The 22656-nt window shown below is 45.3% G+C and overlaps 1 protein-coding gene across 3 annotated transcripts in view; it reads left to right on the top strand.

Moving 5' to 3' along the window:
• The window catches only part of LOC130302034 (uncharacterized), a 147347-nt gene that overhangs the window by 14663 nt on the left and 110028 nt on the right, over positions 1-22656 (top strand). For all 3 annotated transcript variants that reach the window (XR_008852373.1, XM_056551663.1, XM_056551664.1), the window contains 3 exons: positions 3531-3619; positions 4804-4966; positions 10904-10984. Coding sequence is in view for 2 of the 3 variants with exons in the window: in XM_056551663.1 (XP_056407638.1) it covers positions 3531-3619; positions 4804-4966; positions 10904-10984 (333 nt within the window). In the remaining variant the exon portion in view is untranslated. The remainder of the gene's footprint in view (positions 1-3530; positions 3620-4803; positions 4967-10903; positions 10985-22656) is intronic.

The raw sequence follows: 22656 nt of genomic DNA, 5'->3' as shown, positions 1-22656 counted from the left end.
GCCTGCAAAACCTTACGCCCCAAACAGGCGTCGGCGGATGCAGAAGTGTGCACTTGGTAAAACTTGGTGAAGGTGTGCACCGAAGACCAAGTGGCCACCTTACACACCTGTAGGGCCGAAGCCCTGTTAAAGACCGCCCAAGAGGCCCTCAGGATATGCAGAACATGCCCTCCCGTGCGTGCACTGTGCTCAATTGAACGTGCAGTAAGCGCAAAATTAAGAGGCGGGGCTACGCGCCAGGACCAGGCCAAAGCCTCGGACTAAAGTAGCGGCATGGCCCCGGGCCAGACGCTCTGAAATGCCGCCCGGAGGTAGGAGAAGCCGGCAGTGGTCTCCCAACTGTGGGGACGGCTGCCGGAGATACTACAGCCGCGGACTAAGTAGCGGGCAGGTCCCAGACCGGACACCCGCAATGTCACCCGGAGGTAGGAGAAAGCCGTCAGCGGTCTCCCAAGTGTGGGGACGGCTGCCGGAAGATACAAACATGCCGCAGTAGCGGCCACATGTTGGCACTAACTGTTGAAAACTGCCGCAGGCCCCTAAAGTGCCCCCTCTCGCAACTGCCGCAGGCCCCACAAAAAAAGACCTCTCCACACAAGTTTTAATAAACGGTAGTCCCATCATTAACCCCTGAGGGGCCCCAGGGTGGGGATGAGGTGGGGTGGGGGTGCCGGGGGGAGAAGGAGCATACTTACCTAACTGTGGAGGTATACTTACCTCCCTAGAAGTCTTCTCCCCAGAAGTCTTCACCAGTCTAGGCCAACTGCATCATGCCAGGCTTCAATAAGCGGGGCGAACAGAGGCAATAGGTGATCCGGACCCAAGGTACAACCTAGTGCTGGTCATTGGCGAGGAAGGGTTAACGGACCATACTCTAGGGACCGTGCCCTTCAGTCGCATGTGGGGAAATCAGGCAGCGCCATGCTCCTGTCACCCCTACCTAGAAAAACTAAAAAGGAGAAAAAAATCTAAACTCTAACACTAGAAAATTATAAAATAGACCAGGTCTGGAGAAACCCAGACCTATGTTGCTTCCTAGGACACTAAGCTAAAAACTGAGTGTCTCTAAGTCAGTAGGTGGGATATATCCTGGTGGGAGGAGCTGACCTTTTTTTGTTATGCCTAGTGTCAGCCTTCTAGTGGCAGCAAGATATACCCATGGTTCCTGTGTCCCCCAATGGAGCTGAATGAGAAAGGTAGGGAAAAGTGAAAAATGTAGGGAAACATTAATAAATACTGTAGAAAAATATCTGTTGGGGGGAAAAAAAAACACAAAGAAAACTCCACTCCGCTTTTAGTAAATCAGGGCCAGTGTGACTGCACCAGCAGAATAGTGAATGCAGCTCTGTAATATAATCCATTACGGTATGTTTTTTTTTTTACACATACCCCCAGGAGAACTTCTGCGTATCCCTGGGGGTACATGTACACCAGGTCGGGAGCAGCTTTAGATGATTTTTTTTACAAACTCTATATGGGCTTTCATGTGTCTTTTCCTGGAAGAGGCTTCTTTCTGGCCACAAACTATGCTATAAACCCTGGATTGGTGGAGTGTTAGGGTCTATTCACATGGCAGAATTTCTGCTTGTGAAATTCCACCTCAAATGAAAGCCTGATAGACTTCTGTGGGATTTCGCATTCCCATTCACACTTCTGAATTTCTGCACCGATTCTGCACCAATTCCGCACAAGCCAGGAACCACCGAAGGAAGCGGAATTGTGGAGGTAATTCTGCCGTGTGAATAGACCCTTACAGTGATGGTTGACCTTTTGGAAATTTCTCCCATCTGCACACATGATCTTTTGAGCTCAGAGTGACCACTGATAACCTCTCTAAGGAGTTATAGGTGTCCTGGTTCTTCAAAACCTTTTCCATTTAAAAATTATGGAAGCCACTGTGTGCTTGGGAAATTTGTACCCTTCTTCAGATCTGTGCCTCCACACATACTGGCTTTGATTTACTATTGTGAACCCGACATGTTTTGTTGGGTTGTGTGCCAGATTCTGGCACATTGCGTCAGATTCTGTCTCACTACGCCTAAATTCTGTCACATTGCGTCAGAAATTAGAAAAAACTGACTAACTCTCCATTTTTCTGAGGGCGTTCCCGTCTGGAAAAGGGGGCGTGGCCACAGAAAAGGGGCATGTTCCTGACAGAAAATTGGGTGGATTTCAGTTGAGGAAAACCCAACAGATCGGAGCATGTATATATAAAAAAAAAGCAAAATGTAGGGAAACCTTAGTAAATACCATGCAAAAATTAAAACCCACAAAGAAAACTACACAACACTCTTAGGCCCTTTTCACACTACAGATATCATCCTGTACAATAATGGATTAAAAAAAACGGATGCAATAACTGGTAGTAACGGATGATAACTGATGACCATCATCCATTATTTTTAATGTTTTTTTTAAAAACCTGATGTTGTTAGTCCGTTATCATCCGCTATTACCAGTTTTTATTACCTGTTTTAATATTTTCACATTCTCATCATGTGGATGCACGGCTGCAACATCACAACATTTAAAAAAATGAAAGGGTCTGAAATGTTTTCGAATGCATTGTATGCATCAGTAATGTCTTTTACAGATTTCTACAATAACGTTTTTATGGACCAAGTGCTGTGTGAAACCTATTCTATACTCCACTGATGTTATGTAATAGATATAGTGCAACTTCACTAAACTTCACACCGATCAACCGTTAAAGAATACACTGGAAAAAAAAAAATTCCAATCAATTGGTGCAAGATTATACAGATTTTTAAATTACTTTTATGTAAAAATGCTAAAGGAGAACTCCAGGATAAAAAAATATATCCCCTATCCTAAGTATAAGTAGGGGATAAGTGTCAGATAGCGGGGTCCAACCGTTGAGACCCCCCCGTGATCACGGTGTCCCGGCTCTCCTTCTAAATGGAGGACTTTCATCACCACATAAAGTGATATCCAACATGCCTCCTCCATGCAGCTCTATGGGAGAGCTGGAGATTTCCGAGTGCACCGCTCTCCCAAGGAGATGCATTGAGTGGGCGTGTTGGCCATCGCTTTGTATGGTGGTCGACATGACCCATTCCAGAGAATCGCGGGAGATTGCGCGTGCGGGGGTGGGGGGTCCCCGACTGCTGAGACATATGGGGCAAGTTTTTCTATCCCAGAGATCTGCTTTAATCCTTCCAGTACTTATCAGCTGCTGTATGCTCCAGGGGAAGTTGTGTAGTACTTTCCACAGTAGTCTGACCACAGTGTTTTCAGCTGCCACCTGTCCGAGTTCAGAGCATGAGCAAATCCCCAAAGCAAACCTCTCCTACTCTGGACAGTTCCTAACATGGATAGAGGTGGCAGCAGAGAGCACTGTGGTAAGAACTACACAACTTCCTCTTGAGCATACAGCAGCTGATAAGTACTGGAAGGCTTAAGATTTCTTAACTTTCTGGCAACAGTTGGTTTGTAAAAAAAAATAAAAAATTTGCCTTCGGATTACCCCTAATACACTAATGCTTTATAACACGTTTTTATCCTTCAAGATACGGTTTTGTCTAAAGAAGAATAGAGCATTTCAGAGTCTTCGTGAGAAGACACAGTTGGAACTTTGTCAGCATCTTATCTACCAAGAGTAAGTGTTCAGACTGTACAGATCAGTAAATGGGAAACAAAAAATTCTTATAAGTGCATTGTTTTGATAACATGATGCCCCTGGTTATGATCTATTAAAGGGGTACTCCGGTGGGAAAAAAATATGTTTTAAACCAACTGGTGCCACAAAGTTAAACAGATTTTTTAATTACTTAGTTCTTTATATGAACAGAGGTGTCAGCAGAGAGCACTGTGGTCAGACAGAAATGACATTCAAATAGAAAAGAACTTCCTGTGGAGCATACAGCAGCTCATGAGTACTGTAAGGATTAAGATTTTCAAATAGAAGTAATTTACAAATCTGTTTAACTTTCTGGCACCAGTTGATTTAAAAAAATTGGTTTTCCACCGGAGTACCCCTTTAAGACAGTCACAAATACTCAGTTCAACTGAAAGTTTGGGCAATTGGTCTCCACTGTGCATGTAAGCAAAGGGGATTATGGGAAAGTGTATGCCTGGCAATAGCACAGTCACCGTTCCAAGAGGAAACGTATATCCTGGGGGAGAAGACTTATACAGTCATATAAGTTACTTTACTTAAAAATAGCACATACTCCTTCACATATAGTATATGCACCAACTTTTCTTTGTGGGAAAATGATTCTCCTCTAACAGCTGTACTACTTCCTCAGAAGGTTCCCTTCATTTTATGGAGTCATGCAGTAAAAGGATACAGTAGAAAATAGTTTTCCTTGTCCATGTGAACTTACAGTCTTAGGGTAGAGTCACATGTAATGGATCCGTAGTGTATCTTATGCTGCGGATCTGCCAGTGACCCCACCCAATAGTGTGCCTCCAGCTGTCCCCCCCCCCCCCTGTGTAGCGCTCGCAGCAGTAATCCGCTGCTACGAGCAGCCACACAGGGACAAGCAAGTTGCCGCGCATGCGCAGTGTACTCAGACATCTTGAGTGCACTGCGAGTGTGCTCAGTGACTCGCAAGTCCCTGTGTGCCTGCTCTTATCGGGGGATAAACACTACACGGGGGGGGGGGGGGACAGCTGGAGGCACACTAAGCAGGGGATATTGAATCATCTCTATCTCTGACATATACACAGACTCCAGGAAGTTGGTGTGCTTGGGAAAAACAAAGAAAGAACAAGTGTTGGTTGTTTCTATCATGTCACTCTCCATTACTATAATTGTATGATGTGTATGTTTTACAGATATGAATCAAAAACCTTAGTTATTAAACAAGGACATGTACCATGCGAGTGTTATATAATGTTATCTGGACGATTAGAAGCAACTACAGAGGCGTCCAGTTCAAAGAAGCAAAGTTCATCATCTTCTACATTATATGAAGTTGAAGAAGGAGATTTTGTGGGGGTAAATATTTATTACATTTCTAGAATTTATCACAACAGGTAGAACAATATATTACTTATATATGAGATTACAGTAAGCAAATTCTGACCTCTTTAAGGCTAAGTCTCCACTTGGTTTTTTGCACTGCGTTTTTAGGGATTCAAAAAACGCCTGAAAAATCGCCAGTGCAAGTGACGTCATTATACGTTTTTTCTGGCGTTTTTTCCAGCGTTTTTTTCATTTGTGTGGAAATTGCACCTTGGCATTTTTTTTTTGGTACCCAAAATTTCTTGGGTACCAAAAAAAAAAAAAAAAGGATGCAGCAGTGATGGAAATTTTTTTTATTAAATGCAATGTATATATTTTATAACCCAATTTTTATTATTTTTTAATAAAGTGTGTGCTTCACTTTTTTTTATTTTATAAATTTTTAACATTTTTTATGTAGTACTACTACTCCCAGCATGGAACAGACTGTTCCATGCTGGGAGTGATAGTACCTGCACTACAGACATATATTGTCCAAGCGAGCGGGTCTATACATCGCTCGCCTCTCTGCACTATACTCCGCCCAGAGCTGTGGTTGGCCGGATGGTTTCAGCCAATCACAGCTCTGAGGAAAAGATGAATGAATGAGTGGCCGGCCCGGAGTATAGTGCAGAGCAGGGATGCGCGCAATGTATACAGTCGCTCCATCTCTGCTATAGACAGGTCGGTAGCAGCGGGTGTCAGTAGTGACATCCACTGTGATGTGTCCTTAAGCAGGCACTACTACTCCCCACATGGAGCACACTCTGCTCCATGCTGAGAGCTGTAGTACCTGTATTAATAGACAGATCGCAGCAAGTGTAACTTCTGACACCTGCTTTGATATGTCTGTTAATGCAGGTACTACAGCTCCCAGCATGAGGCAGAGTGTGCTTCATGTAGGGAGTAGTATTACCTGCAGTTATGGAAAGATCACAGCGGGTATCACTTCTGACAGCCGCTGCGATCCTCCTGTATAATGTATAGATGCAGTGGCCGCTCTCCTATGGTCCCCTGCACGGCCGTATATATACACTGTCACGATTCGGCAGGCTGGAGGTGGATCCTCTGTGTCAGAGAGGGATTGGCGTGGACCGTGTCGGTGGACCGGTTCTAAGTTGCTACTGGTTTTCACCAGAGCCCGCCGCAAAGCGGGATGGTCTTGCAGCGGCGGTAGCAACCAGGTCGTAACCACCGGCAACGGCTCAACCTCTCTGACTGCTGAGATAGGCATGGTACAAGGGATAAGGCAAGAGCAAGGTCGGACGTAGCAGAAGGTCAGGGCAGGCAGCAAGGATCGTAGTCAGGGGCAACGGCAGGAGGTCTGGAACACAGGCTAGGAACACTCAAGGAAAGGCTTTCTCTGGCACAAGGGCAACAAGATCCGGCAAGGGAGTGCAGGGGAAGTGAGGTATAAGTAGGGAGTGCACAGGTGGAACTAATCAGGGAGATTGGGCCAGGCACCATCATTGGTGCACTGGCCCTTTAAATTGCAGAGACCCGGCGCGCGCGCGCCCTAAGGAGCGGGGCCGCGCGCACAGGGACAACACAGACGGGGAACGGGTCAGGTACGGGGACCGAGATGCGCATCGCGAGCGGGCACGTCCCGCATCGCGAATCGCATCCCGGCTGGGAGCAATATCGCAGCGCACCCGGTCAGCAGGTCTGACCGGAGCGCTGCGAATAAAAGAACGCTGCGAGCGCTTCGGGGAGGAGCGGGGACCCGGAGCGCTCGGCGTAACAGTACCCCCCCCCCTTGGGTCTCCCCCTCTTCTTGGAGCCTGAGAACCTGAGGATAAGACTTTTGTCCAGGATGTTGTCCTCAGGTTCCCAACATCTCTCCTCTGGGCACTTAACTACAAAGGGTCCAAGATAACGTGGTCCCAGATTAAAACTGGGGACACGGAAGCGGATATACTTGGTGGAGAGCCACACAAAAACAGGAGGAGTTCTTCTTTTTTCTTCGGCAAGCTTCTTCACCCGGGATGAGGCTAGTATGAGGGATTTTAGAGTCTTTTTCCAGACGGTGGCGAAGCCCCGGGAAACCTCATCAACAGCGGGCACACAAGAAGGCGTGGGAGTGGGGAGGGAGGGAAGAGGGTAAAGCTTGGCACGGGGCAGAGTGTTAACAGGACGGGGGCTGTGAGGATGAGACACAGCATAGTCCAGATAGGCCTTGGGGAGACCAGGTAAAGGAGGAGACACAGAGGTTTGACTGACGGGACTGGGAGCAGACGTGAGGCATTTTCTGTGGCAAGAAGCACCCCAGCTCTTGATCTCCCCGGTGGTCCAGACAAGGGTAGAGGAGTGACGTTGGAGCCATGGCAGACCGAGGAGGACTTCAGAGGAGCATTTGGGGAAAACAAAAAGTTCAATTTTTTCGAGATGCAGTTCCATGCTCAAGAGCAGGGGTTCTGTGTGGTAACGCACAGTGCAGTATAGAAGTAAATCTTTCTTTCTGCGGCGAGTCCTCTCTTCAGGCGTCAGGCGAGATCGATCCACTTGCATAGCCTCCTCGGCGGGAGGCACAGGGGTGGATTGCAAAGGATACTGTGAGAGAGGTGCTCCGAACGGTGTGGCACATGGCAGGGCCTTCCCAGGCAGGAGACCACGGCAGAGTCTAGAGTCCCCATCAAATTTGTTCGGCAGGGACAAGCGGGGGTTAGGAGCGGCCGGTCGCTGCGGAGGAGTTGCAGGAGCCGGCGGAGGAGATGGTTGTTGCTGTTGCAGCTGCTGTGTCTGTGACTGAAGTTGCTGTATCTGCGGCAGCAGCTGCTGTATCTGTGACTGAAGTTGCTGTGTCACGGTGGTCAAGTATGACAGCTGGTGATTTCGTTGGGTGATCATTAGGGATTGCTGGGCGATCACCGTGGAAATGTCGGCAAGACTTGACAGCGGCACCTCAGCGGAATCCATGGCCGGATCTACTGTCACGATTCAGCAGGCTGGAGGTGGATCCTCTGTGTTAGAGAGGGATTGGCGTGGACCGTGTCGGTGGACCGGTTCTAAGTTGCTACTGGTTTTCACCAGAGCCCGCCGCAAAGCGGGATGGTCTTGCAGCGGCGGTAGCAACCAGGTCGTAACCACCGGCAACGGCTCAACCTCTCTGACTGCTGAGATAGGCATGGTACAAGGGATAAGGCAAGAGCAAGGTCGGACGTAGCAGAAGGTCAGGGCAGGCAGCAAGGATCGTAGTCAGGGGCAACGGCAGGAGGTCTGGAACACAGGCTAGGAACACTCAAGGAAAGGCTTTCTCTGGCACAAGGGCAACAAGATCCGGCAAGTGAGTGCAGTGGAAGTGAGGTATAAGTAGGGAGTGCACAGGTGGAACTAATCAGGGAGATTGGGCCATGCACCATCATTGGTGCACTGGCCCTTTAAATTGCAGAGACCCGGCGCACGCGCGCCCTAAGGAGCGGGGCCGCGCACACAGGGACAACACAGACGGGGAACGGGTCAGGTACGGGGACCGAGATGCGCATCGCGAGCGGGCGCGTCCCGCATCGCGAATCGCATCCCGGCTGGGAGCAATATCGCAGCGCACCCGGTCAGCAGGTCTGACCGGAGCGCTGCGAATAAAAGAACACTGCGAGCGCTTCGGGGAGGAGCGGGGACCCGGAGCGCTCGGCGTAACATACACATATTCCTATTTCTCACAGAGAGCTGTGATTGGCTGGAACCATCTGGCCAATTACAGGTCTGCTGGAAATATGAATAAGTGTAAATATACGTCAGGGCAGGGGACCATAGAAGAGCGGCCGCCGCATCTATATACTATACAGAAAGATCGCAGCGTGCGATCTGTCTATTTGTACAGGTAGTACTACTCCCATCATGGAACAGTGTGTTCCATGCTGGGAGTAGTAGTACTAACTAAAAAAAAATGTAAAAAAATAAAGCAAAAAAGTGAAAAACACACACACAATAAATTTTATAATTGTCGGCTACATTTGTATTTCCCCGCACACATAATAGTAATATATATATTTTTTCAATAATATACATTTTGTTAGATACAATTTTTTCCTTCACTACTGTATATTTTTTTTTTTTTTTATTTAATGGTACCCTACGAAATTTTATTAAAATTACATCACTTTTTTGGATCGCTAAAGTCCAAAAAAGATTACCGCCTGCAAAAATGCCAAAGTTAAAATCCACATAGCGTTTTTCCTTGCGTTTTCTCACTCCCATAGACTTCTATTGGAGCAAAACGCCACGATTTTGACAAAAAATGCTGGTTTTAGGGAACTACAGCGTTTTTTCCAAAACGCCAAAGAGCGAAAAAAAACGCTGAAAAAGTGGAAAAACGCCAAAAGAATTAAAAAAACGCCAAAGTGAAAAAACGCAAAGTGGAATTCGAAATTTGCGACTTCTCATTGACTTACAGCTAACGTCTGGCCGCAGCGTTTTTTGACGGCAGAATTGGCCTTACGCATCTTCTTGACCAGGAAAAATCCCACCTTAAAAATATAACTAGTGTCACAAAGCAATTGCAATTGGTGCATTTTATTGTGCTGTGGGTGGATAAGGAAAATGCAGAATAGTGCAGCTTTTTTTTCTGACATTTTTTAGGAAAACTGCCACTGCAATTATTTGCATATATTTGTCCTGGTGGGTTTATGGGGATTTTATTCACTGCAGTTTTTGAGCCAAATACAGAAGTGGATCAAACAGGCAGGAGAAGTATAAGTCCTTCCTTTATATGTCCTATTCCTTTAGAATACACTTCTGGCTTTGACTCAAAAATTGCAGTGGAAGCTATCCAAAAAATGGCAGAAAAACCTGTGTGGAAACCTAGCCTTACCAAGGTTAACTGACAGTTACTCTTATACCTCAATGTGCAAAAATATATATATATTTATAATAAAAATAAACATTTTCTTGGTCCATCCTGTGGGTGAATTAAGTCATAAGAAACTCCAAAATGGCAATAACTATTATCCTACTGACCACCAACAAATTCCCAGCCTCTGCATTTTTTGTTAAAACTGAACCTACAAAAACTATGAATCCAGCTATACTGCTATTACATGTGCTTATATTTCTGGTAGCTCTGGACTTAGTGTGACTTTACAGTTACCCATATACAATTGATGGAATTTTGGCCAAAAAAATTTATCTAATGTGTGTAGGTATATTCAAGTCTTATGTGGGTTGCAGAGAGAATACAGTGTAGTAGAAATCTATATGATCCTCAGTACCCCTTGAATTTTAAGCTGAATTGATAAGAATAAAAAGTCTTGATTTAAAGGGGTACTCTGCCCCTATACATCTTATCCCCTATCCAAAGGATAGGGGATAAGATGTCAGATCGTGGGAGTCTCATCCTAACGCCTCCAGACCACGGTGACGGGATATCGTGACGTCACGACTCCGCCCCGTGTGATGTCACACCCCGCCCCCTCAATGCAAGTCTATTGGAGGGGGCGTGATGGCAGCTCTGTGACCTCACTCCTATCCTTTAGGCTGATCGGGGCTGTTGCTGACAACTCTGATCAGCCCTATTTTCTGGGTGATCGGGTCACCAGAGACCCGATCAGCCCAGAATTGGAGAAAATCGCATGTCTGAATTGACATGCGATTTTCTCCGATCGCCGACATGGGGGGGGGGGGTGTCTCAGGACCCCTCTGGGCGATGTGCTGGGGTGCCTGTTGAATGATTTCAGCAGGCATCCGGCTCCGGTCCCCAACCGGCTAGCGGTTGGGACCGGATTTCCCACGGGCGTATGGATACGCCCTGTGTCCTTAAGGACTCGGAATGCAGGGCGTATCCACATGCCCTGTGTCCTGAAGAGGTTAAAGAAAATATTTTCACATCTGAAATATCAATGGGTGATCGATGCCTGTGAGCACTGATAATTCATGCCTCACAACGTGAACAAGTCTTTTAGACAGCATATTGATTCATTCTTTTCTTTATTTCGACAGGATATTGGCCTTGTTACTAATGAAAGACTTACATCATGTGTGTGCAAATCTGACGTGGAACTACTGGTGATTGACAAAGAGGTACCGTAATTGCAAACTCTCCAGCTAATCTTACATAGACTGTTATAGTCTGGTCCTTTTCATACACAACTAGTAAATATATATATATATATATATATATATATATATATATATACTTTAGCGATGGGTTAGATTGCTTAAGTGGTCTGTCTTTGTTTTTGTTGTGAACAACTGAGTTCTTGAGCTTTAAAGGGGTTCTCCGGTGCTTAGACATCTTATCTCCTATCCAAAGGATGGTGGATAAGATGCCTGATCGCGGAAGTCGCGCTGCTGGGGACCCCCGGGATCTTGCACACGGCACCCCGTTTGTAATCAGTCCCCGGAGCGTGTTCGCTCCGGGTCTGAGTATTGACGACCGCAGGGTCGGCGGTGTGTGACATCACGCCTCCGCCCCCGTGTGACGTCACGCTCCGCCCCTCAATGCAAGCCTACGGGAAGGGGCGTGACAGCTATGACGCCCCCGCCCATAGACTTGCATTGAAGGGACGGGGCTGTGACATCACAAGCTCCCGACACCGACTGCAGCGTTCAGAACAGTTTGTTCCAAACGCTGAGCAGCGGAGTACCCCGTGAAAGATGTGCCAGTTGGCAGGTTGTAAAAACTGCTAGTCTAACCCAGTCAGTTGTAGCTTTATGTTGGCCCACCTCATGAAGCTGTGAGTGGACCAGATTACATTTTCTTCTAGATCTGGACAGTTCCTAAAATGGGCAGCAGAGGTCAGCTGAGAGCACTGTGGTCGTGACATAAGAGAAATCCAAAAAGAAAAACATTTCCTCCGTAGTATACAGCCCCTTAAAATTACTGAAAGGATTACAATTTTTTAATAGAAGTAATTTACAAATCTGTTTAACTTTCTGGCACCAGTTGATCTAAAAAAATAAAAAAGTTTTCCTTGGGAGTACTCTTTTAACCTCTTGGACCCCCACTAAGCCCGAGAATGAAGCGGTCAGGTTGCTGGTTTAGTACTACATGCTCTTTCTTGTTTTCTCTAAACTATGGTGCCTCTGGCTGCAGAGAACTACAGATGGCTACGTTCACATGCATGGGGCTGCAATCCAGTTCCCTGCACAGCTATAGAGACATTGCTGTGCAGGAACAAACAGTAACTAGGATACAGTGTTAACAGAACACCGAGACCTTTCTTTCTCATGATCAATTGGTGACAATTGTAACAATGTACTATCACTTTATAAGATGGAGATACCTATTTAAAGTGAAATAACTAGAATGACTAAATATCCCTTGAGTATATACAGTAAATCCCATCTCTATAATAATGTAATCATCTGAGCATATTTCCCAGCCTAGAAACCACAACAATCATTCATAGTTTAATAGCATTTATTGTAATGGAATAAAAGGAGCATAATGTTTTTTTATTATTCTAAAGCTTATGTGGCATCCTTTCCAGAGACCACTCAGGTCAAATACAGTATTGGTAGTTTACGGAATATTTCATAGATTTTAGTTTTAAAAACTTTCAAATGGAATTTGATGCAAGCTCTTTATGCAGGGTCTTAGGTATATAGACTATTGCCGGCAATTTTTTTTTAACCTAGAACAGGGGTGTTTATGAAGCGCTTAGTTCCTTCTCCCCATTGAGAAGACATGCATAATCGACCAAGCCAGGCATTCATGTGTATGGTTGGTCAGGAGGAATAGCTGTTGGATGAACAAACATTTGGCTAACAGCTGTCTAATATGTATGACCAGCATTACAGTATGTTCACATGGTGGAATTTCCGTGTGGAATCTAATGAAAAAATTCAGCTCAGAAATTCTGCTACAGGAAGGTGTGGTATGCCTCGGGGGTGTAGGGTAGTTGGGGTGTTGCTGTAGTATATGAGGGGTTAATTTATCCCTTGTCACTCGTGACGCCAGGGTGAGGGTTCAAACTCTGAGGTAATGTTGGGTCTATCGCCACCCTTCCCAAGAGCGATAGGTGAGTGTAGAATAATGGATTGTCCACAACCGGTGCTGAACTGAAAAACTGGTAGAAACTTTACTGAAGATTTTCTGTACATGCAGTAAAAGTAACGGTCTATAAACAGCACGGCAATGACCGACAGTTGGCTGGGTTCGGTAAGTTGTCTTTAGTTTAGGAGGATTTTGTAGCATAGATCCACTGGATTTAGGGGTAGTTTTAGGTCCAGTGGTCTTGCAGAGATAGCGTGGAATGATAAGAACTCACAGTCTTCAGTGTAGGCTGAGGCTGCAAGGCTTGGGCCTAGTATTGTCTTTGGAAGTTGCAGAGGTCCTACCTCATCCAGAGTCAGCAACCCAAGAGAGAGATTAATGGCTGCAGCTCCCTTATATGGGCAGGGGCTGAACCATTTTAGATTGGTCCACGTCAGCTGTCACTCACTGTTACATAGGATTGTGGGTGATCACCTGATTAGAACCACTAGAGGTCCTTTAGCAAACCATAGAGTTCTGTGAACCAAGTCACATGACCCGCAGGTCCTGCGATGCTAGCAAGGTAGGCATCCTGAATATACATATTTACACTTTTATTTACACAAACTTTAGCTAACTGAGGGGTGATGAGGGGTTAACTAAAGAAGAGGAGCCCCACTGTTCCTAGGAAATCTGACTTTGGGGACCCCACCACAAGGTACAGTATGAAATACGGTACCGGGACACCACAAACCTCCTTACTTAAAACAAGTCGACCCCGACGCCTGTCCCCTAAGGCAGAGGGACTAGGACAGGATTACTAACCAAAATTCACATCCTGACAAAATTTGAGTAAACATTAGACACCTTTAAATTCTCTAGACATGTTTCTTTTTTCTCTGACTAGCATTCTGTCTAGACAATTATGAAGCTTACTAGACATTATGAAGCTATCTAGACATTATGAAGCTCACTAGACAATTATGAAGCTCACTAGACAATTATGAAGCTATCTATCATTTAGTTTCTAGCTCCTTAGACATTTTTATAGCTCTCTCTATACATTTATGAGGCTAACTAGAGATTTATGCAGCTCTCTATACATTTTGCTTCAAGCTGACTAAACATTTTTGAAATCTCACCACATTTTCTTTTGTTTTGCCACGATGAGTCACCTGTTAGTACACAAAAGTTATATTGGCTTGTCTGAGGCTATCTACCAATAAGTTTAGCTGCTAGGGTCTATCCGCTACACGCTACTTACCCCTAGAACACAACAGAATAACCTTACCTAGGTTACCTTTAGAAATACGTGTTTAATTTTACTTTGCAAGAGCACCTACTGGCCAGGTAGAGCATCTCACACACGTAGGACAGAGAATAAAGATTAGTGTACCTAACAGTGGCAGGAATTGAATATTGATAGGCTACAATTCCTAAAATGTTTCTTGAGTGTGAGATATGGTTTTGTTTGGTATACTGAAAAGACTGAGGTAAGTACATTTAAGTGAGCTATATGAGGTACTATGTGTGCAAGTACTGCTTAGTAGTTAGTCTTGATACCTTAAGGGTAGTTTACTATTTTTATCTTTTTCTGAGACAGGTGCTAGCGATTGGCGACTGGAATGCTACTCTCGGAGGGGCCGGGAGAATTACCTATTTAGCAACTACTAAAACACCTTTTTAGTATGTTTTATACCTTTGTATGTACATGTATACAAGAATTATTTACGTTTTTTGTTTTTAGTGTACACGTGCATCTAGCGGGAATTTTCCGTGTACAACCTTTAACTACTTTTTATGTACACAGACACAAGCCTATTTTTCTGTGCACAAGAACCATATACATTTTTATTATACAAGTTTACATATTTATTAACTCTCCAACAAGGTTCAGGCGCATACACCTGATAAGTGCCATTTTTAGCAAGAAAGTCCCATAAATAGAGATATACACAAAATGGATGTGTAAGGATCTGCAGTCCACCTACACTAGGAGTCTATGGGAAACACGGCTTTACCACAATCAGCCGGGCACAAAACTTACGAATCTCCTACTGACTAGGAGTCTCTTGACCTAATGGTCAGGCACAAAGCTTAGTGGTTACGTTGCTGAACTTGGAACTGGAACAGTCTTAGCATAGTCCTGCTAGGCACAATTTTCTTGGGCTTGGTTACTGGAAAACAAAAGTGGTTAGCAAAGAAAAGCAACAGTCATTACTTTACAGTCCTTCAGAAAACATTCTTTCTAACTCTTCTTGTTCCTCTTGTAGAGCCCCTAGCCCTTCCAACATCAGGGGCTGGCTGGGAGTTGATATAACTCTCCCACATCACATTGGTGAGAGTAGAATGGGTAACAGTGGGATTCAAAGTGACCAGGGGTTTACTGGTCGTGATCAAGGTTGGTGCAAAAGGTTTTAGCACCATCTCCATGCCAGGAGTGGGCCAGAGCACTTTCGTTGGTACCCTGGAAACAGACAAACTCTCATTGCTCCGAGAGGGTCTAGGTACGGTCTTTGGTGCCCGCAATTTGGGCCTACTTTCTTGGTCCTGAGCAGGCCTTGGCACTTTGCTATACGAGGAAGATGACTGTTGTTAGGGAGGCTCCTCCTCCTTGAGTACAGTAGTGGAGGCATCAGCAGCAGACCATTTCAGCCTCAGGTTGAAGGGATCTGATTCCCAATCTGTAGACGGAAAGTATTTGAAGGGAAGCTGTGTTGGGGCTGTTGGTCTTGTGACCGCAGCAGCCGATTCTCTATGCAGGCCCTGGACGGGGGTGTACTCCACTATCTCACCCACCTCCAAAGAGTAGAACTTTTTATGAAGATATGGCCTCTGTACTGCTCGCCGGTTTATGAGGATGGTTTGCCCTGTATCGCAGTCTATGAGTGTCCCATAACCTCTGACCTTGTCGAAGTTGGCCACAGTTGCTCTTTGTCGTTCTAAAGGCTCCTCCCCTTCTCGGGGATGATCCCACTTGCGGATGAACAGTGCTTCCATTTCTTTAGTAGTCTCCTGATAACGAATCCTTTCCTCAGAAGGCAAATGCACATTAGGGGCGTACAGTTCTCTATGTCGGGCCTTTATTTTGTCCATCAACTCAGCCTACTCGGCTTCCTGATGGGCCCTTTCTCTTTGTGCGGTTGGAATTGGTGGGAGTGGCTTCCCAGGTATGGGTTGTAGAACCGAGTGCATATATTCGATGAATCCCAGCTCGTCCACAAAAATCCACTGGGGCAAATCTGGTGAGCCCAGTCGTGCACTCTGCAGGCTGGATAGGGGTATTTCAGGCTCAGGGCTGGAGGAGGAAGAAAAGGCCGCCTCTGGCGGGGTACTCGCTGCAGACTCCTCCGATGGGATTTTGGCCCATGAGCCCCAAGTCCTGTGGTGAGGGGACAATCTCACCGGCGATGCTACTCTAGGTGTCCCAGCGCTGTCTCATGGAGGTGTATCCGGCCAGTCATCATCATAATCATAGGGCAGTAGGGGAAAATTGCAGGCCCCCTCTTCGTCCAATGACAACCGCTGCAGACGGTCGGCAATATCCTGGAACAGTTGGGCTGCGACCGCCACAACTTTCCGTTGCTCCGGCGCCATTTTGATGTTCTTACCATGTGGAACGCTGCTCTACTCCATGTTTGTACTCTCCGGCTCCTTGTGCAGACTGAAGAGGTCGCTGTGCAGGGTCTCTTTTATATTGGGCTTCCCCAAAATGGCTGCCGGCAGGAAGAACGTCATCGGTGCAGCCCCGATTTCCAGTCCTCCCAGAAACTACTCCTCTGTCTCTAAGTTCCCTTTCGGCTGTGATGCAGCAACTTGGCAGCCACGCCCAGGGGCGGGGCGTGGCACAGCGTGAGACTTCTTTCTTGCGCTTCTCCGACAGCAGGTTAACTCTTCCTGTGCTGACCGGACCAGAGGATCGCAGCATGTATTCATTTCGCAGTTTACACATTCTTGCTGCGAATAAATCTTCGCCTCCCCCCTTACTTTTCGCATGGCCCCCTTGTATTGTGCAGCACGCGCGCCGATCTTGTACACAATAAAGCGGTTTACAGCACATGAATAAAGTCCGTTATATTGGGGGGAGTACAATTTCACTAGTGGCAACAGCAGCAGGCACACAACCGAATCCTGTTCGTCAGACGCCAAACAGGCTTTGTGGTATGCCTCAGGGGGTGTAGGGTAGTTGGGGTGTTGCTGTAGTACATGAGGGGTTAATTTAACCCTTGTCACTCGTGACGCCAGGGTGAGGGTTCAAACTCTGAGGTAATGTTGGGCCTATTGCCACCCTTCTCAAGAGCGATAGGTGAGTGTAGAATAATGGATTGTCCACAACCTGTGCTGAACTGAAAAACTGGTACTAGAGTCTATAAACAGCACGGCAATGACCGACAGTTGGCTGGGTTCGGTAAGTTCTCTTTAGTTAAGGAGGATTTTGTAGCATAGATCCGCTGGATTTAGAGGTAGTTTTAGGTCCTACCTCATCCAGAGTCAGCAACCCAAGAGAGAGATTAATGGCTGCAGCTTCCTTATATGGGCAGGGGCTGAACCATTTTAGATTGGTCCACGTCAGCTGTCACCCACTGTTACATAGGATTGTGGGTGATCACCTGATTAGAACCACCAAAGGTCCTTTAGCAAACCATAGAGTTCTGTGAACCAAGTCACACGACCGGCAGGTCCTGCGACGCTAACAAGGTAGGCATCCTGAATATACATATTTACACTTTTATTTGCACAAACTTTAGCTAACTAACTTTAGCTAACTCCTAAAGAAGAGGACCCCACTGTTCCTAGGGACTCTGACTTTGGGGACCCCACCACAAGGTACGGTATGAAATACGGTACCGGGACACCACAAAGGAAACGTTGTGGTTAATGGAACTTCCACTGTCACATTAAGACAGCAAATTTTTTTCTACAGAATTTTGGCTGCAGAAATTCTGCATTCTTGTTCCACAAAGAATAAACGTGTCAATTTTTTTTTTTGGCAGGGTCCCGCATTGAAGTGAACTCTGCCTGAAATCTGTGTGTTGAACTAATAAAATAGTGCATAAATTTAGCACAAATTCTGCGCACATTCCATGCGGATTGCAAAAAATATACTACCAGCTTGGCAGAACAGAATATGAGTGGAAGCACCAAAATGCTGCTGTGTGAACATAGCCTTAGAATGATAAAGCAACAGGAAGCTCATAGATCAACTGCAACTTTATCTTAAAGGGGTGTCTGATCGCGGGTGTTCCGTCGCTGGACCCCGTCGATCTCTCCTGCAGGACCCCCTGTCATCTGGTGCATGGAGCAAACTTCATTCTGTGCCTGAAGACCAGCAATACAAGGGCCCGAGTATCATGATGTCACAGCCGCACCTCATTGTGATGTCACACCCCGTCCCCTCAATGCAAGTCTATGGGAGGGGGTGTGACAGCTGTCATGACCCCTCCCATAGACTTGCATTGAGGGGGCGGGACATGACATCACGAGGGGGTGGGCCCATGACTTCACAATCCTCCTGCCCTGATCAGACATCCTTTGGATAGGGGATAAGATGTCTAGGGGTGGAGTAGGGGTGCACGAATGCTGCCTCCCCGCCTCTCCCATAGAGATATATGGAGGAGGCGTGCCGACCGCAACGTCATGCTGCGGCTGGCACGCCCCCTGCATGGGAGAGCCGCGGCCCCGTACAGGAGATCAACAGGGGCTCCAGCGTTCGGACCCCCCGCGATCAAACACTTATCCCCTATCTTGAGGATAGGGGATAAGTGTTTGTAACGCTGCAGATGTTCTTTAAGGCTCCTTTACACAGGTCAATTATAAGCTAAATTATCATTTGCAGGATTTCTAGTTCCCAATAATTGGCCTAAGAAAACGCTCTTTTTTTAGGTGATTGCATCTGTGTAGTTAACACTCTTCCATCCTACCTGGGAATTGCCCGTACATAAAAAATGTGTTACAAACATCAAATGTGAACATACTCCAAGAAAAAAAAAAAGTAGAAATGATGCGAGTTCAACAACTATAGATATAATTCAGGGTGGATGACATGTACAAACACTAAAAATCAATAGTGAAGGATAAGATCTGATCTGTAGTTAAGACCACTGGGTTGAGATGACATTACAGTAGAGATCCAATAGATCTCTCTTTTTCTCAGTAATCTCAGGTGGTCTCCAACACGCCAGGGTCTCTTTACAAGCTCGATGCCATGAAAATACATGGAAGTGAGATCTCCAGAATGAGATCTCCAGAATGAGTCTCTCTGAAGTGTGAACTGTAGGGACAATCCTGATTTTAATAGGTTCTACATATATCTTACATATATATAGATTCCCATCTGACCTTGTGGATCCCCGTTGATCCTGATGGACATTTGTCATTTTCCCTGCATGGCTGCACTCTCAACTTCCACTGTGCAGGAACAGCTGCAATACAGCTGCATTGAAGTTATCTCACAAATTCATAGGGTATCCAAGATATTCCATCACTTATAAGGCTCCCATCTAATAACTACCCTACATTTATATGGTATACATTGACATATTGACAGATCGGTATACTGATGCATACTGTACCAGTGGCAGGTCCACAGAGGTCAGTGGACTGAACATAGTCTACTAGTGACTACATGGGGTTCATTTCTAAGCATATACTGTTATTTAGTCCGGGTGGTGTTGGTACGCCACGGTATACCTCAGCATGTCATTCTGCTGGTATGCCACCATTACGGTACGGTATGAACTTTTAAATGATGTTGCTTTTTGTCTGCTCATAATTTTATCACAGCTACAACAATGTTTACAGTTAGTTTATTATAATATTCACACATCTGAAGAAATGGCTGTGAAGTGAGTATTTAAGCTAGCTATATGTTAATGCTTAAAACAATGAGTCATGCATTGTTAATCAGTTCCGGCAGTTATCAGCATAGGGGCGTAATGAATGTTGTGGTGAGTAGTATATTGAATGTACTGGTAGTTGCTGCCAATTTCCCGACAACAACAGTTATTTATGCATTTTCTAATAGCATCTGCTTTAAATGCAGCAGTCAGGGTGCTATCCTACTATATATATATATCCAACATGTTTACAGGATGTAACCCATTATACTGTGGCATTTCTGTCGCTTCTATGTCATTGCTAGAGGATTCCTACATCAGTGTAGACAGTTGTTGTTTTGTTTTTTTCTTACTGATTGGAGTCATATACCGAATTAAAGAATTATATTATTTTATTTAATATGTTTCTATTTTATCATTGTACATTTTTTAATTACATTTTTAGTACATTTTAGTTGTGTGTGTGTGGGGGGGGGGGGGGGGGGGGAGCAGGGGGGTTTAGCCAAATTGCATGTGCTTTCCGGGCAAGATATGTTTTACAAGAAGCCTCATAGACAGAGTAAACAAAATACTGAACAGGACCTTGTTGACATCTGTGGGAGCATTTTCTAGGTGTAGAGGTCATTATGCAGAGGGGGGTAGGGGGCGGGGGTCTGGTTGCTGCAACCATCAACTATTGTAAATGGTGGACTCTGTGTTATCTGCATATAATTGTCACCTTTCACTTTAGTTCTGCCTGTGATTATAGAGAGGATACTGCTGAAAGGTTTGCTCTGTAGAACAGGAAGTGTCTAATTATTATTAGAACTAGCTACATAATGAAAACTGCTCCCTGAACTGCCCTCTACTACTGACCAAGATACCTGCAGGGTTGAACGACTGGGTCAAATTACCACTGACCTGGATGGGCGGCTGTCACCTGGTCAAAATGATTAACTTCCACCCACCCGATTCGTGTACCCATAACAAACTTTGCCACTTCTGTTAAAGCATCTGGATGTGGTGTGTCTGCAAAAAGCATTTTCTAAATTTATCTGGACAGGCAAGTGAGTGTAGAGCAACAGTTTGGTCATTGGTATACACAATGTGGAGGAACATGTGAATATTCCAAACGTAAAGTTGGTGTGTCTCTTCTAATGTGTCCTCAATTAGATTTATGGCTCCTTATGCCATTCTAATCAGGCTCTTGAAAAAGATTTTGCCAACCCATGGGAATGCTGCGCTACATTCGAAGTACACTAAACTACCTCCAAGTCCTCCTGTGTAACACTATAGTGACATGGAAGGAGGTTTGGATTGCATTCGGTCTTCCATTTATCCTCTTCAAGTGCATGCCCCTTTCGGCACACCCGGGGATACTCCAGACTATATCTGGAAGGAGGTCATTGCCATGGTTTGGTAACTAAAGGGGCACTAATGGATAGGGGGACAAAGCATTGGCTCACTCAATTTCAGATTATATAAAGTATAGCTTACCCTCTTTTGTTTCATGTTTATCAGATCTATGGCCCAGATTTATCAAAGAATGTCTACAGTAGAGCTATTTTCCCACGTTTATTTGGGTGGTGGGTTTGACTAGCGTGTATCTTATTTATCAAGAAGTTGCAGCAGGATGATGAATTTTGCGCAGCTCTGCTGTGATGGGAAAAGCTCTACCACATACACTTTTTCTAGACACTTGTGAGGGAGGGAAGTAGACACTTTCCCGGGTCCTGAATTTGGCAGGAGCCAACTTTCACAGAGCTGCCGGGACATTTTTACTTGCATTTTAGACACTACAATCAAATTTGATTGCGATGTCTAAGGGTTTAAATCAGGGCATCACCATGATCGGTGATATCTGGCATTAGAGATGGGTCCTGTTGGCAGATAGCCGCCAGGACCACCCAGCTATGACCTCCGCTCCGCTCCTAAGCGCGTGTCATAGAAGGGGAATGGGACGCTGTTGTCCACAAGAGGTTAAAGGTTGAATTGCGGAAGGTAGAAGTGATTCTCACACCTACTGGTAGGTGGTGTAGCTTTGCGCCTAAAAAAAACCTTTGTGCACAAAATAGTAGTGACTTTTGACAAAAGTCGCAAATTATAAATACGTGACCACTGCATGGTCAAAAAGAAAAAGTTCTACAGGTAGGCAAAAAGAGTGAAACTGTCTGTATCAAAAGACGTATAAAAGTCTCAAAATATGCTGCTTGCGCCTGAACTGCGCCTAAACATAGACAAAAAAACGCTCTAAAAGCAATGATAAATCTCCCCCTTTGTCTTTGGCAAGGCACATCTGTGTGACCTCTTTAAGGAAGATGAACAATTTAAATTACATTATTGGTACTACCCCTAGAAAAAATAATCTCAATATCGTACAACACCCTCAGAAAAAAATAATTCCCCGGGTGGGTGCGCTGGACTCAGACATACAGAATGTTATCTTGGAAGGATGTGGTATAATTCAAAAACTCCAGAACAATTATAAATGAAAAGTGGAGGGAAAGTTACTTTGAGATGGCACATGCAGTGTTCTATGGTTTTAATATCCTTCAGACACCAATGTTTCCAGATCGAATTGTGGAAGGTCCCAGGTGGCTTTCACAAACCTTTGCCATGGGGTGTAGGGCTGTAACCATATGCAAACCTTCCGGCACAGGATGGTAGGCTATATAGACATTCATTGGCACCACAGGATGCCCCTGACACCACAAGTGATTCTGTTCATCATTTGTGGCCTCCAGTAGATGGAATTATGCAGGACTTAGTCCATATAAAATTACTAGTTGCCTTGCTCAGGTGTTTTTTTTGTTTTTTTTTTACAGTAGTTGTCGGAAGAAATTCCTGATGTGCCAATGGTAGTTGCGCAATTGAAACTTTTGTTTGGAGAACAAGTGTTCAAAATGCATATTTTTACACTGGAAAATCTCAAATGAATCATTATAAACAAGGGATAATTG

This window comes from Hyla sarda, chromosome 1, assembly GCF_029499605.1.
Source record: "Hyla sarda isolate aHylSar1 chromosome 1, aHylSar1.hap1, whole genome shotgun sequence".
Taxonomy (NCBI): Eukaryota; Metazoa; Chordata; class Amphibia; order Anura; family Hylidae; genus Hyla; species Hyla sarda.
Note: the sequence above shows the minus strand (reverse complement) of the source record. Positions and strands in the feature narration are given on the sequence as shown.